We start from the raw sequence: 15516 nt of genomic DNA, 5'->3' as shown, positions 1-15516 counted from the left end.
TTCCATTTGTTTCAAGGTATGTTTTGATTTCTTCCTTGATCTCACTGTTAATTCATTCATTGTTTAGTAACATGTTATTTAACCTCCATGTATTGAGTGAGTGTTCTTCAGTATTCTTCTTGTGATTTATTTATAGTTTTATAGCATTATTGTCAGAGAAGATGCTTGATATGATTTCAGTCTTCTTAAATTTACTGAGACTTGTTTTGTGTCCTAACATGTAGCCTGTCCTAGAAATGTTTCATGGACACTTGAGAAGAATGTATATTCTGCTACTTTAGGTGAAATGATCGAAAGAATCTATTAAATCCATTTGATCTAGTGTGTCATTTAGTGCCGCCGTCTCCTTGTTGATGTTCTGTCTGGAAGATATATCCTCTGATGGCAATGTGGTGTTAAAATCCCCTACTATAACTGTATTACTGTCAATCTCCCTTTTTATATCCATCAAGAAATGTTTTATATATTAGGTGCTTCTATGTTGGATGCATACCTGTTTAGATTTATTTTATCCTCTTGTTGGATTGATCCCTTTATCATTAAGTCATTTCTCTCTTTGTCTCTTGTGATAGCCATGGTTTTAAAGTCTGTTTTGTTGGCTATGAGTATTGCTACCCCAGCTTTTTTTCCTTTCCATTTGCATGAAATATTTTTCTCCATTCCTTTTCATCTGTTTGTATCTTTTGTTCTGAGGTGGGTCTCTTGAAGACAGCATATGCAATGGGTCTTGTTTTCTTTTCCATTCAGCTACCTGACATCTTTTGATTGGAGCATGTAAGCCATTTACATTCTAAGTGATTATTGATAGGTACATATTTATTGCCATTTTATTATCGTAAGTATGTTTCTTTTTTTTCTCCTTGAATATTTCTTGTAATACTCATCTGATAGTAACAAACTCCTTTAGCTATTTCTTGTCTGGGAAGCTCTTTTTTCTTCAATTTTAAGTGATAGCCTTACTGGGTAAAGTACCTTTTGTCATAGATCGTTGCTTTTCATCACTTTGAATATTTCATGCCAATCCTTTGTGGCTTGAAATGTTTCTGTTAAGAAATCAGCTGACAGTCTTATGGGAGCGTCCTTGTAGATAAATGACTGCCTTTCTCTTCTGGTTTTTAAGGTTTTCTCTTTGTCTTTAACTTTTGCCATTTTAATTATGATGTGTCTTGGTGTGAGCCTCTTTGGATCCATCTTGTTTGGGACTCTCTGTGAGTGGCCCTGGGCAACCTGTTTGAAGCTACCAGAGATCCATAGCTTGTAGCTCCCTCTCCTGGGCCTGGGTGCATGTGGAAAGGATCAAACTGTGCACCAAGGCTGGCTTTTACCAGTACTGGCCCTGGGGGATAGTCAACAAAATCTCAAAGCACCCACAGATCCACCTCTGCCTACAGGCTGTCTGTTAGGCTCAGTTACTTAAGGAGCCTCTGGCTGTACTTCTCAGCAGGGCTTAAGCTCCACAGTGTGAGGCAAGAGTGAGTCCAGTGGGTGGGGCTACTGCTCCCCCAAGGCTGATGCTGCATGGAGAAGAATGCTCTGCCTGAGGAAAATGGCTTCCGCAGGATGGGGGAATGACTCCGCACAGGGATCCTCAAGGCTGACCCCTCAAGCTCTCTCCCCAGAGCCATTCATTCCAAACTGTCCCCACACAACTCTATTCTGCTCTGCCCTTCCTCCGCTGGAGCCCGGGGTTAGTGGCTGCGAATGAAATTTGTGTGTTGGCCCTTTAAGAGGGTTCCCGCATTTATAGCTATTTTTCCCTGGCAGTCAGAAGCACTGCTGCTCTTCACAGCCTGATGTTGTGTGGGCACCTTTCCAAGTTCTGATGCTCTGGGCTGGGGAGCCTAGCTTCAGGTTTAGACCCTACACATCTCAGGGGGAAACCCCAACCCCCCCCCCCCCCCAGCTCATATATCCCTCTCTGTAACTTCAGCTGCTGCCCATGAGTGCTTGGCCAGCTCCTGTGCTGTGCCTCAGTCTTGATGTGGCTTCCTCTGTAAGTCCTTTGTTATAAGGCTTCTCTCCAATTAGTCTTCAGCTAGTTATTCCGGATGATTTTTCTGTACTTCATTTATAATTCCAGTTTGCCCCTGGGACCAAACTAAATGTAGCTTTCACCTGATTCCGATCAACCCATCCTGGGACTGCTGCATTTATTTTTGAGTCAGTATTTGGGGTTTCTTATAATCTCAGGAGGACCTTCTTACTGTCTCTGTTCTTGGTTTTATGTGATATACTTTTAGTTGTTTTATGATTTAGCTGGTTGCTCTTGTAAAGCTACTAGTCTCTTAAAACACCATTTTGGATAGCACCCCTAGGCTTGAATGTCTGCATACTCTATTCCAAATAATGTCTGTTTTTTTTTTTTTTTGTAATCACTTAGGAGCTCTCTGTTCTTTTGGCCTGCTTTTCCATGTTTGCAAAATCTGAGCCTGTGCTTCAGAGCTGGGGGACAGTACAGTGATCCACATCTTTTGGAGTAACACACCTGCTTTATGAGCAGTGTGCTGGTAGGACAGTAGCCCATGGTTGGCTTGGCTTGCCTCTCTTGGTGTGGAACTTCCATCCTATCAGCATATTGGGTTGAGCACAATTGGGACACCATTACTCTTAGTCCATCATGGCTGGGGTTGAGCTTCTGTTCTACTAGTGGATACTGAGCAGGAAGAGAGCCCAAACCTACCTCTAAGTCAGTTTTGCCTGGAACATAGCTTTGACTGCATGGAGTTCGTAGAGCAGAATGCTTGAGGCCTGTTCCTCTTTAGGAGACACCATTCTATTCTATTGAGAACTGGGGGAAAGGGAGCCGTAATTTTTTGGCTCCACCCTCCAAGGGTGAAGCTTCTGTCATTCTGGGGAGGGACTGGGCTGTGGCTAAAATGCCAAGATTTTATCAGAGGCTACTGAGGTATAGTAGATTTTCTTGGCTAAATGTTTCTCCATTTGGCCCTGGCCCATTTGGCTCAGTAGTTAGAGTGTTGGCCCACGGACCAGAGAGTCCCTGGTTTGGTTCCTGCTAAGGGCACATACCTCGGTTGCAGTTTGTCCCCGCCCCCAGTTGGGGTCGTGTGGATGGCAACCAGTCAGTGTGTCTCTCTCATATCGATGTTTCTCTCCCTCTCTCTTCCTTCTTTCCCCCTCCACCTCTTTGTGAAGATACATGCAAAAATGTCCTTAGGTGAGGATTTAAAAAAAAAATGTTTCTCCATTTGTTTATGCCCTCATGACAATTTTTGATATCTTAGGAATCAAGAGTGTTATTTTACTTTGTGTTTCTGCTTGTTCTCTCCTCTCTCCCTCTCCTATTTTCTCTTCTTTTTCCTGCCATTTTGTGGGCTCCTTGAACTCTTTTTAAGACTTCCTTATTGTTTTATCTATGGTGTTAATGAGTGTATGTCTTTGTATAGTTTTTTAGTGCTTGCTTATCTTTGGAAATGTTAGTTTATTGTTTTCTATATCTTATGTCTCTTTGACTTTATGAACATTTGGAAGACAGTTATAATATTTTGATGTTCTTTTCTGTTCATTTTAAAATGTATGTCAGTTTTGTTGTTATTGTTGTTTTTTCAAATATGTTTTTATTGATGTTTTTCCCAGAGAGAGAGAGGAAGGGAGAGAGAGATAGAAACATCGATGTGAGAGAGATACATCGATCGGCTGCCTCCTGCACGCCCCCAACTGGGGATCAAGTCTGAAACCTGGGCATGTGCCCTGACCTGAAATTGAACTGGGACCTCTCAGTCCTTGGGATGACGCTCAGTCCACTGAGCCACACAAGCAGGGCCTTGTGTGTCAGTTTTAATTGATTATTCTCCCTATTATAGATGAGGTGTTATTTCTTCATTATCTATCTGATATAGGTAATTTCTGCTGCATACCAAAATGCAGTGATTGCCTAGAGCAAAGTACTTATGAGTTGTTAGCTGAAGTAGTCACTTTTTTTAAATGTAATGTAATCTTTATTTTAAAGAGTGACTGATATGATAGTCAAACTATAGTGATTCTGACTTGAGTATTTGTCAGACATTTCATCGAAATTGAATGAATGAGCCAGTCTTTCAGTTCAAGGAAATCAGGAACAGTCTTTGTCATCAGTGATGAGATTTGAGGTTTCTAAGCAAAATTAGAATTTGGGGAAAACAAATTGTGGGCGTGGTAGCTTTTTAATAATTAAGGACTCTTCTGCCCTGGCCGGTTTGGCTCAGCGGTTAGAGTGTTGGCCTGTGGTCCAGAGAGACCTGGGTTTGGTTCCCACTAAGGGCATGTACCTTGGTTGCAGTTTGTCCCCGGCCCTGGTTGGGTTGTGTGGGTGGTGGCCACTTGATGTGTCCTCTTTCTCTCTCTCTCTTTCTCTCTCTCTCTTCCTCCCTCCCTCCCTCCCTCCCTCCCACTCTGTCTGAACAAAAAATGGAAAAATGTCCTCCGGTGAGGATAAAAAAAAATTAAGGACTCTTCTGATGTAATTGGTGGTCATATTAATGAGTGATTTTTTTATATAAAATTTTTTTTTTTACATATTGATTTTGAGAGAGAGAGAGAGCTACTCTTGCAATGAAGTATGCATTCATTGCTTGATTCTTGTAGGTGCCCTGATGGGATTGAACCTGCAGCCTTGGCATATTGAACAACACTTTAATCAACTGAGCTACTGTCCAGGATGAGTGTGATTGTTTTAATATTGAATAATGAAATGTGTCAGTTTTGGAATATTTGTATAACTCAGTGAGCTAATAATTTCTAAATGTCCAAGGTGTGATATTATAAAGTCATGTATGGTTAAGAGATCAATTCAAAGTAAACAATGGACCATTTGATGTTAATAGAGTATTAAAAGTTCACTAATACTGTTTCAGAGTCCACATCACAGCTAATTATTTGTTGAGGTTTTGTGTAATACAAAGAATAATATCCAGCCCTGGCTGGGTGGTTCAGTTGGTTGGAGCATTATACCATGCACAGTTAGGGTGTGATCTGTGGTCAGTGTGCATGCAAGAGGCACTCAATTGATGTTTCTCTCTCACATTGATGTTTCTCTTTCTCTCCCCTTTCCTCTCTCTAAAATCCATAAAAAAACATATCTTTGGATGAGGATAAAAAAAAGAATATCCACAGTTGTCTTAAATGATTATTAAAATACATTTCTTTTCTAACTACATAGCTTTATACCATAATCCCCCCTTATTTGCTTGGGATATGTTCCAAATCCCCCAGTGAATGCCTAAAACTGTAGATAGTACCAAACTCTGCTTATACTGTTTTTTTTCCTAGACATACATGCCTATGATAAAGTCTTAATTTATAAAGTAGGCACAGTAAGAGATTAACAACAGTAACTAAAACTAGAACAGTTATGACAGCATACTGCAAGAAAAGTTGTGTGAATATGGTCTCTCTCTCAAAATATCTGGAATTTTGCATGTAGTATTTTCAGACCACAATTGACTACAGGTAACTGAAAACACAGCAAAACTGTGAATTAATGGGGTTGAGGGTTGCTGTAAATTCAAGTTTTTTTCATTTACTTCAATCAAAACAATATACCAGAGAAGATTGCACAAGCAGATATGAGAATATAGCTGTCTTCTATAACAAGATTTAGAAATATGTATAGATTTTTATAAATCTATAACAAGATTTACAAAAATGTAAAACCATGCTACTCTGCTCACTTGTAGATTTTTGTTCGGAAAAATAGTTGTTTTATATTGAAATGTTATTTATGTTAACTGAGTTTATTTTTGTTAATCCTAAATGAATTAAGAGATTCATATTTTAAAAATTGTTTTCATTCCTAATGTGGTAAACATGAATAAATGTAACCCACATAAACAATAGATTTTGGGAGTCCTCAATTGTTTTTACATTGTAAAGGATTCCTAAGACCAAAATGTTTGAGACTCCTGGTGTGTACTTCCTCTCTTCCTGGTCCCAAGGTGACTGCGGTACCTGGGATGATACCTGTGTTCCGGGGTGAGGAGGGGAAGAGGAATGCTGGAGAAAGGAGCAAGGGCTGTATCAGGAAAGCAATTTTTTTTTCCCAGAAAACATTGAGAGGTTAACATTTTTACAGAGAACTTTTTTTTTTTTTTTTCCATTCATCTTCAGATAGAGCGGGAGGGAGAGAGGGGGGCGGGGGGGGGAAGAGAGAGAGAAAGAGAAACATCGATGTGAGAGAGACACATTGACTGGTTGCCACCCACAGGGCCCCAACCAGGGCCGGGGACAAACTGCAACCAAGGTACGTTCCCTTAGCAGGAACTGAACACGGGACTCTCTGGTCTGCAGGCCGACGCTCTCACTGCTGAGCCAAACCAGCCAGGGCTACAGAGAACTTTCTTATGTATTTACCCTTAACTGCAAAATAGTGTGAACAAGGGCGAACTTTTAGTTTAGTACGTTGCTGCTCAGAACACAGTTGGAGTTCTGTTGGTGGGGATGAATATTGGATAGATAGTTAACAATGTCTGTTACACATAGGTTTTTTTAAAGACTGGGTTCTGGTCAGAGTTTCAGGGAAACACCTACATGAAGTCCTATTGTTTGACTCCTTTATGTAGAATCCTAAAACTTGCTTAGACATCTTACCTCATTGTCTTCTTGTTAATTCTTGGCATCTACTTTCCAGGGCTTGTTTGGTCGTTGTGGGTTCTGCATCTCAGTTCTACCTTCAAAGTTCCTTCTGTTGGAGCCCCACATTGACTTAAAAAAGCATTCACAGGACTGATAAAATTGTGAAGTGTCCTTTATTCTTCAACAGAGCTTTTTCTTTATTGATTTTAGAGAGAGAGGAAGGGAAAAGAAGGGGGAGAGAGAGAGAGAGAGAGAGAGAGAGAGAGAGAGAGAGAGAGAGAGAAACATTGATGAGAGAGAACATCGATTGGCTGCCTCCTGCATGCCCCCCACTGGGGATTGGGCCCACAACCTGGGCATGTGCCCTGACCGGGAATTGAACCGGCGACCTCTTGGTGCATGGGTTGACACTGAACCACTGAGCCACCCTGGCTGGGCCAACAGAGCCTATTTGTATCTTTGTGATCTGGTAACTTCTTACATTAACAAAACTGTTCTCACACCCACAGACTTACTTAGTCTTTCCTAATGTGTACATCAGCCTGTTTTGTGATTGAGTTACTTGTATTAACGCACTTGTGAGCTCACTGCCATCTTTTTTGTTGTTGTTAATCTTCACCTGAGGATATTTTTTCATTAATTTTTAGATAGAGTGGAAGGAAGGGGGAGGGGACATCGATGTGAGAGAGACACATCAATTGTTTGCCCTGCACGACCCCAGCTACTAGGGCCAGAGATCAAACCTGCAACCCAGGTATGTGCCCTTGACCAGAATTGAACCAGCACCCTTCAGTCCATGGGCCGACGTTCTAAGCACTGAATCAAACCAGCCAGGGCTCTTACTGCATCTTTACACAGAAAGTTAGATGTGCAGTAGTCATGATTTATGATTTACTTTTTAAAAAATAAGTCATATTCAGTTATACCTCAGTTTTTGAAAAATTAGTCATGGCATTTATGGATTATTTTGGCCCAGGATTTAGAATGAAACTCGCCTGTGAAAGTGGTCTGGAGACCAGCAGCTTGGAAATCAACTGGGATTTTATGGAAATGCAAAATCTCAGTGCAACTCAGAGCTAACAAATCACAGTCTCCATTTTAGCAAGATCCCTAATTGATTCAAGTACAGCGTTTCAGAAGCACTGGTCTAAGGGAGAAAATAAATGGGAAGAGGGCATGGAGCTTGTATTCTAAGGAACATTCATTCATGTTCACTGTAGAAAAGAGCCCACCAAAGATACATGGAGGTGAGGGCAGTCCAGGGAGTGTGTGGTCTCAGTGCCATTGCCTGGTTGTCTCTGCGGAAGGAAGGTAACTGTCTTATCTCCAGCAGTGAGGCTGCAGTCTCTCCTTGGGTTACAGAATGGTGGGGCCCATTAAGCAGTTACTGAACATATTAAAGATTATATGAATATAATTTGCCAAGGTTATTACTACTTGGTTATTGAAACTTAGTTTAAGCTTGAACTGGAATGGAACTCTTTCTCGTTGGAATACCTAATTCTAGTTCTTGACGTTGTTTGGTAAACTTTCCTTCTCATTCATGACTGTAGGAGAGAGTGGTGTCACCTACTCTATCCTGATACAATTTGTATATGTGCTTTTTTTTATGTCATTCTTTAGTCCTTCCCTAATTGCACGCTCCTCATCAAAATACTGTTTCAAAGCAGTTCATTGGACTAGGCCTCAGAGTCAGATTTATTTTTGTCCATATTCTGATGACTGATGCAGTTGTTTGCATTTGGTAGTCACATACAAAATAAGTATGGAATGAATGAGTAACTGAGTTGAATGAATCCTGAGATTGGCTTGTTGAAAAATAGGTCTGTTAGGGTCCTGAACTTGTTAGAGTTTTCAGTAAGTCCAAATAAATGTGACAATATTTAAGTGGGAAAAAAAAGTCTGTTGGAACTGAATTGTTAATTTCCTACCAAGTAGTAGAGAAGCAATCCTAAATATTGACAGGCATTAAAACATCTGTATCTTTGAGGGCTAATTATTTGTTTGATTTTATCAATGTATTATATTATTCTAACAAGGAAATCAGAATAAAGGCTTATTTACATCAGTAAATTTATTTTTCAAGTTCATAAGGTACAGAACAACTTTTACCTGTCAGTCTGAATTTATAATGTTACCTAGTTTAACTGCTAGGCCTCTCCGCACCACAATATTCCTTCTTTATGGAATAATGAATGTCAGAAAGGTCTAGAATATTAATTATTGCTTTACTTCATACCTCAGAACTTCTTTGTAGGTTTCCAGATGGTTTTAAACTGGCCATTTCTAGTGATGGTGTAATAATTGGTTTTCTGTACAAACAATCCAAGGTGTATAGTATTTTTGTTTTAATTTAGCAGACTAAATGAAAGTTTAATAGTGAATCCTCAGTAGATGAGCTGTTAAGCCTGGATTCACAGCAGTGTCCTGTGTTTGTCTGTAACACAATCTTGACTCATGAATAAAACTTCAGTGGTTATAGGTTTACCTGTTCTGTGGACAGAGGGATTTTCCATTCCTGGTGAGTGAATGAATGTGTGAATAAGATGATTGAATGAAATTCCTAATTAAGTTTTTTTCTTTTTTTAGAAACAGTTTTGGTAACATATTGCCCACACTAAGTATACTTTATAATTTTGTTCTTTTGTTTTATAACTAATTGACTAGCTTAAGACTAACAAATATTCCATTGAAGCTAAACACTTAATAGCATTGTCTGTAATGTATTATACTTGAGACCCGAGTTTCTGTTTCCACTCAGGTTTATAAAATAAGGAGAGGATAAAATAAAAATATTCTAGAAATTGCACAAATACATTGCTGTAAAAATAAAGAAGACAACATTGTTAAAATAAGTTCTGGCTGGCAGGCCACTTGGGAGATCTTGAAATGTTTCTTTTTTTTAAAATAAGAGTTGTTATTGATTTTTAGACAGGGGGAGAGAGAGAATCATCGATGTGAGTGAAATATCAACTGGCTGCCTCCTGCACATCCCACACTGAGGACTGAGCCCACACCCAGGCATGTGTCTTGACTGGGAATTGAACCAGCAACCTTTTGGTTCATGGGACATCACCCAACCAACTGAGCCACACCAGCCAGGGCTTGACATATTTCTTCATCAGCATATCAGGCATATCAAATGTTCAAAAGTCAAGTGTACAAAAGTCATGACAGTCTGTAAATTTGGTGGGTTGAGGGGAAGGGGAAAGTTGAAATTTTATTGGTTGGTAGGTCTGTGAGGGGAGCCGTGGTGGAACGGAAGCAACTCTTTCTCGAAGGAGTTTTTAGATGACCTACTACCAGCTCCTTGTATGTCTGACTGACCAAAGAGTTTTACCTGCTAATTACATCTCAACCTTTTCTGGTTTTCCCCATGGTCATTTCATATCATCTTACCTAACTAGAGAATAGATGCTCTTCAAAATACAAGACAGATCCTCTCTTCCATGTGTAAAAGTTTTCCCCCTTCCCTCACTGGGGTTTAGAACAAGAGTCAGTGGATTCAGGGAAAGTTACTTTCTTATTTTTAAACATCAGATTATACTGGGAACACTCATTTTAAATGTTATAGTGTGGAGGATTATTGTATTCATTTGCTAGGGCTGCCATAACAAAATATACCACAGACAAGGTGGCTTTAACAATAGGAATTTTCTCAGTCTGGAGGTTAAAAGTCTGAGATCGAAATGTCAGCAGGTTTGGTTCCTTCTGAGGCCTCTTTCCTTGGCTTGTAGATGGTCGTCTTCTCCCTGTGTCCTCACATGGTGTTCTCTCTGTGTATATCTGTGTCCTAACTACCTCTTCTGTAAGGACACCATTCATATTGGATCAGGGCTCACCCCAATACCTGACCTCGTTTTAATGTAGTTACTTCTTTAAAGGCCCCATTTCCAAATATAATCACATTCTGAGGACTGAGGGTTAGGACTTCAACATATGAATTTGGGGGCGGAGGGTACAATTCAGTCCATAGCAGTTACGTCTTAGGAAGGTCATCTTAAAAGCAGAAAGACCAGTTAAGAAGTTATTTAAAAATTCCAAGTGAGAAATGAAGAGGACCTAAACTACAACTTTGACAGTAGAAATGAAGAAGATATTTGAGATTGAGCGACGTTAAGGAGGGCGAATTTGATGTAAGATTCTGTGATTGAAGGTGGAGAGGCATGAGAGGGATGGAGCCAGCTTAGCACAGAGTTCTCTGATACAGGAGGAGAAGCAAGCTTAAGGAAACAGATGTGAGCTGTGCGATGTCCCTGTTGAGTACCCAGCACTCGGACAGCCAGATGAACTAGGTGGCATCAGATGTCTTGCTCCCCCCTAACCCCATTTTACAGGTGTCCTCTTAGAAGGGTCCACACCACATACAACTGAACATGCAGTTTCTTGCCTATGAACCTCCACTTGAATGTGTCACAAGATATTTAGTGCCTCTTTATTTTTACAGTTAATTCCAAATTCCTGTTTTTTTTTCTTCTTGTTAATTTACGTTCCTTTAAGGCAGGGACTATTGTTTTATTCATCTTTGCCGAATTCTCCAGTATATATTAGCTGACCTGTGCATAGCAGTTTGTGTTCAGCAAATTCTAGCTGAGGGAATGATTTGTTATTAGGATTGTTGTAATCAATTACTTGTTCTTTGCACATTTTAATCACCTGTTTGATTTTCTTGCAGAATGAGAAGACTTTGGGACATTCCATGAGTCATTCCAGCAGCATTGCTAAGGTAGAGTACCGCTGGAACACGTTCTTTCCTAGCCTGGGGTTTCTGTATTCTCAGCTTGCATGTGTTTATACTCTTACTTTAAAAACAAACTTGTTGATGCACTTCTTTGATCTGCTCTGGGACCACACAATGAGGAGTGTGGCAGTTATGCTGTTCTAGTGTGTATGGTGGGGGCAGTGACTAATTGGAAAAAACCCTTTTCTTCCAGAAGAAATTATTTACTTTCAGGTAAAGAAATTTCAGGCAATCACCAGAGAATCTGTCACCTTAATTAGGAGTGCAGTTGACTGATAATAACAAAAATCCAATTCTGGTGATTTAAATAATTATGGATTAATGTGGGTCCAGTGACAAGATGTCTGGAGGTCGATGGTCCAGGGCTGCTGCATTTGCTAACAGGTGCCAGGGACCCGGGCACGTTCTGCTCTCTCTGTGCCGTCTGCCTTAGCACATTGTTATCCTCACGTTGAGCACCTCATGGTCTCAAGGTGGGAGCTGGGCCTACAGGCACCATGGCTGTGGCCTTGGCAGGAATAAGAATGATGAAGGGTGGAGGGTTGTGGCAGCTGAGCCTGACCCTTTTCAGGAGGAAGGCAGAAGCTTTCCCAGACATGCCCCACCCCCACCCCAACTGCCTGACTTCTCACATCTCACTGGCCAGAAGAAAAGTTTGTGCACTACTAGCTTACAGTGTCTCAAGGAACATTTGATGGGTTTGCAAAGGCCTAGAGTATAGGTATTTGAGATGGTCTGTGAGGGCTTGGGGGTTAGATGGACAAGGATTTACTAGCCATGTGACTTTGAGGAAGGACCTGGCTTTAATTTCCAGATAAGTAAAAATTATGGCAGTAATACAGTGTGAATCTTAGGGATAATGTTTGGAAGGGAGAGCAGTGAGTCAGTCAACTGACTCTTGTTAAACATTGTTGAACCCTGGTGATCTTAGGTTGGTTGGGTAAGGATAGTTCCTGATGTATCTATTATTATTTTATTATTGATCAAAGGCACAACTGTATGCTTAAAAATAACTTAAACTAGGGGTGAAAAAAATTAAGAAATCTAATGAAAACTCTGCCTTTCTTTTTTTTGGCACACATTTGTATTGTGTCATTTGTGCCAGGCACTGAGTGCTGGGTGCTGGAAAACGATGAAGAAGACAAACAAGGCCACTGTCTTAGAACTTTCTTGTAGGTAGGGTTGGAATTTTCTTAAAAAGCAGTTTTAGACCCACACGAACACTTATAGGAACAGGGGAATTGTAAAAGCCTCAAAGCTTCCTATCACAGAACAGGCCCAAGGAAATCTGGGCCTCTTTCATTTTTAAGGCAGGAGTTTCCACGGGTAACTGGGATCAAAGGAGAGTCTCAGGAGCCATGTGCGCTCACATAACTGCCTAGTAGGAAAGTTTGTTGCAAAATGTACCCCTTGTAAGTAAGAAAGTTTGTAAAACGTGGAGTTGTTAGGCATGAACCAGTTAAATGGGGCTGAGGAGGGAGGATAGGACTGCTGTGTAAAATACCTGTTTTTGAGAATGCATTGTGTATGTATAAAATGGCCCTGTTGTTGGTGGCCGCTTTTAGGCCAGGACATGTAAAATACTTTTTTGTGGTAAAATTTTTTATCTTCATTTTAGCAGACATACGTAAACAGATGCTTCATACGCTTGTGTTAGAGGGTACAAAGGAAAGTCAGACATCAGCACGTTTGATGTCACCTCAAATTGCTGCCACTTCTGTCGGGAGAGTTCTGTTGGCTGGGCCTCTGGTGGGTTGGGCCTGCTTTGTGCGCCCTGCAGTCGGCCGCTGACTACTTCTGCCTCGGAAGTCAGAGGTTGACAACTGGTAAAAAAAAATAAACCTTTAGCCTGTCTCATCTAGATTTTGTTACAAAGTGCTAGAGTGTTTCAGTGTTTATTTGAGGCTTCCCCATGTTTCATTTTAGCCTCAGAAACTACAGTCAGCTTTCAGAGAAGGAAACAGGATGTGCAAGAGGCTGCTAGATTGGTGGTGGTTTACCGTCTTTAAAAGGGTATCCAGCCCTGGCCTGTTTGGCTCAGTAGTTAGAGCAGTGGCCCGTGGACCAATGAGTCACAGGTTCGATTCTGGTCAAGGGCACGTACTTCAGTTGCCGTTCGTCCCCGCCCTAGTTGGGGTGGTGCGGGAGGTGGCCCACTCGATGTGACCCTTTTACGTCAATGTTTCTCTCTCTCTTCCACTCTATCTGAACCAAAAAAATGTCCTTGGGTGAGGAAAATAAATAAATAAATAAAATGGGTATCCAGGTGATTAGTGACACAGAGCACCTTTTCTTATGTCTGTTGGCCATCTGTGTGTTCTCTTAGGAGAAGTGTCTATTCAGTCTTTTGCCCATTTTTTAAATTGGATTTTTTTGGTGTTCAACTGTATGAGCTCTTTATAAATTTTGGATATGAACCCCTTATCAGTTGTATCATTGGTGAATATGTTCTCCTATTAAGTAAGTTGTCTTTTTGTTTTGTTGATGGTTTCCTTTGCTGTGCAAAAACTTTTTAGTTTGATGTAGTCCCATTTGTTTACTTTTTCTTTTGTTTCTCTTGCCTGAGGAGATATATCAGAAAAAGACTGCTAAAAGAAATGTCAGAGATTTTAGGGCTTATGGTTTCTTCTAGAATGTTTATGGTTTCAAGTCTTACATATAAGTATGGTGTCCATTTTGCATTTATTCTTGTATATGGTACAAGAAGGTGGTATAGTTTCATTTTATTTTTTATTTTTTGCACATGTCTGTCCAATTTTCCCAACAGCATTTATTGAATAGATTGTCTTTACCCCATTGTATGTTCTTGCCTTCTTTGTCAAATATTAATTGACCGAAAAGGTGTGGGTTTATTTCTTGGCTCTGTATTCTGTTCCATTGATCTGTGTGCCTGTTTTATGGCAGTACCATGCTGTTTTGATTACTGTTGCTGTGTAGTATAGTTTGATATCAGGTAGCATGATTCCTCCAGCTTTGTTCATCTTTCTCAAGTGATGGCTATTCGGGGTCTTTAGTGGATCTATATAAGTTTTTGGAATATTTGTTCTAGTTCTGTGAAATGCAGCAGTGGTATCTTTTTTTTTTTTTTTTATCCTCACCCGAGGACATTTTTCCATTTTTTGTTCAGGTAGAGTGGGAGGGAGAGAGAGGAACAGAGAGAGAGAGAGAAACATCGATGTGAAAGGGACACATCGAGTGGCTGCCACCCGCACAACCGACCAGGGCCGGGGACAAACCGCAACCGAGGTACGCGCCCTTAGCGGGAACCGAACCCGGGTCTCTCAGGACCGCAGGCCTACGCTCTAACCGCTGAGCCAAACCGGCCAGGGCCAGCAGTGGTATCTTGATAGGGATTGCTTTGAATCTATAGATTTCTTTAAAACAGTATGGACATATTAATGTTGTTAATTCTTCTTATCCTTGAAAACAGTGTATACTTCCACTTATTTGTATCTTCTTCAGTGTCTTACAATTTTCCAAATACAGATCTTTTACCCTTAGTTAAAAGTTATTCCTAGGTGGTGTTTTTTGTTTTTGTTTTTGTTTTTGTTTTAATACAATTGTAAATCGGACTATTTTCTTAGTTTCCCTTTCTTTTAGTTCATTATTGGTGTATAAATATGCAAATGATTTCTGGATATTAATTTTGTTCCTGCTACTTTTCGGAATTTATTAGTTCTAGTAGTTTTTTGGTGAAATATTATTTAGAGTTCTCTATATATAGTATCTTGTCATCTGCAAATAATTACAGTTTTACTTCTTTCTTTCCAATTTGGTTGCCTTTTATTTCTTCTTCTTGTCTGATTGCTGTGGCTAGGACTTCTGGTACTATGTTGAATAAGAGTGGTGAAAGTGGACATCCCTGTTTTGTTTTCTTAAGGGAAACACTTTTACTTTTTGCCCATTGAATATGATGTTGGCTGTGGGTTTGTCATATATGGCTTTTATTATATTGAGGTATGTTCCCTTTAATCCCACTTTGCTGAGAGTTTTTATCATAAATGAGTGCTGGATTTTATCAAATGCTTTTTCTATATCTATTGATATGATCATGTGATTTTTTTAAATTTTATCCTCACTGGAGGGCATTTTTGCATGTGTCTTCAGATACATGCGCAAGGAAGAGCGGGAGGAAGAGAGAGAGAGAGAAACACCGATGTGAGAGAGACACACATCAAGTGGTTGCCACCTACACGATCCCAACCGGG

At 40.2% G+C, this 15516-nt stretch overlaps 1 protein-coding gene across 35 annotated transcripts in view; it reads left to right on the top strand.

Moving 5' to 3' along the window:
- Positions 1-15516, top strand: part of MARCHF8 (membrane associated ring-CH-type finger 8) — a 184605-nt gene that overhangs the window by 123622 nt on the left and 45467 nt on the right. For all 35 annotated transcript variants that reach the window (XR_004959965.1, XR_004959967.1, XR_004959966.1 and 32 more), the window contains one exon: positions 11243-11293. Coding sequence is in view for 32 of the 35 variants with exons in the window: in XM_036264748.1 (XP_036120641.1) it covers positions 11243-11293 (51 nt within the window). In the remaining 3 variants the exon portion in view is untranslated. The remainder of the gene's footprint in view (positions 1-11242; positions 11294-15516) is intronic.

This window comes from Molossus molossus, unplaced genomic scaffold (genome assembly GCF_014108415.1).
Source record: "Molossus molossus isolate mMolMol1 unplaced genomic scaffold, mMolMol1.p scaffold_m16_p_17, whole genome shotgun sequence".
Taxonomy (NCBI): Eukaryota; Metazoa; Chordata; class Mammalia; order Chiroptera; family Molossidae; genus Molossus; species Molossus molossus.
The sequence above is the reverse complement of the archived record's forward strand: the minus strand, read 5'-3'. Positions and strand labels throughout refer to the sequence as shown.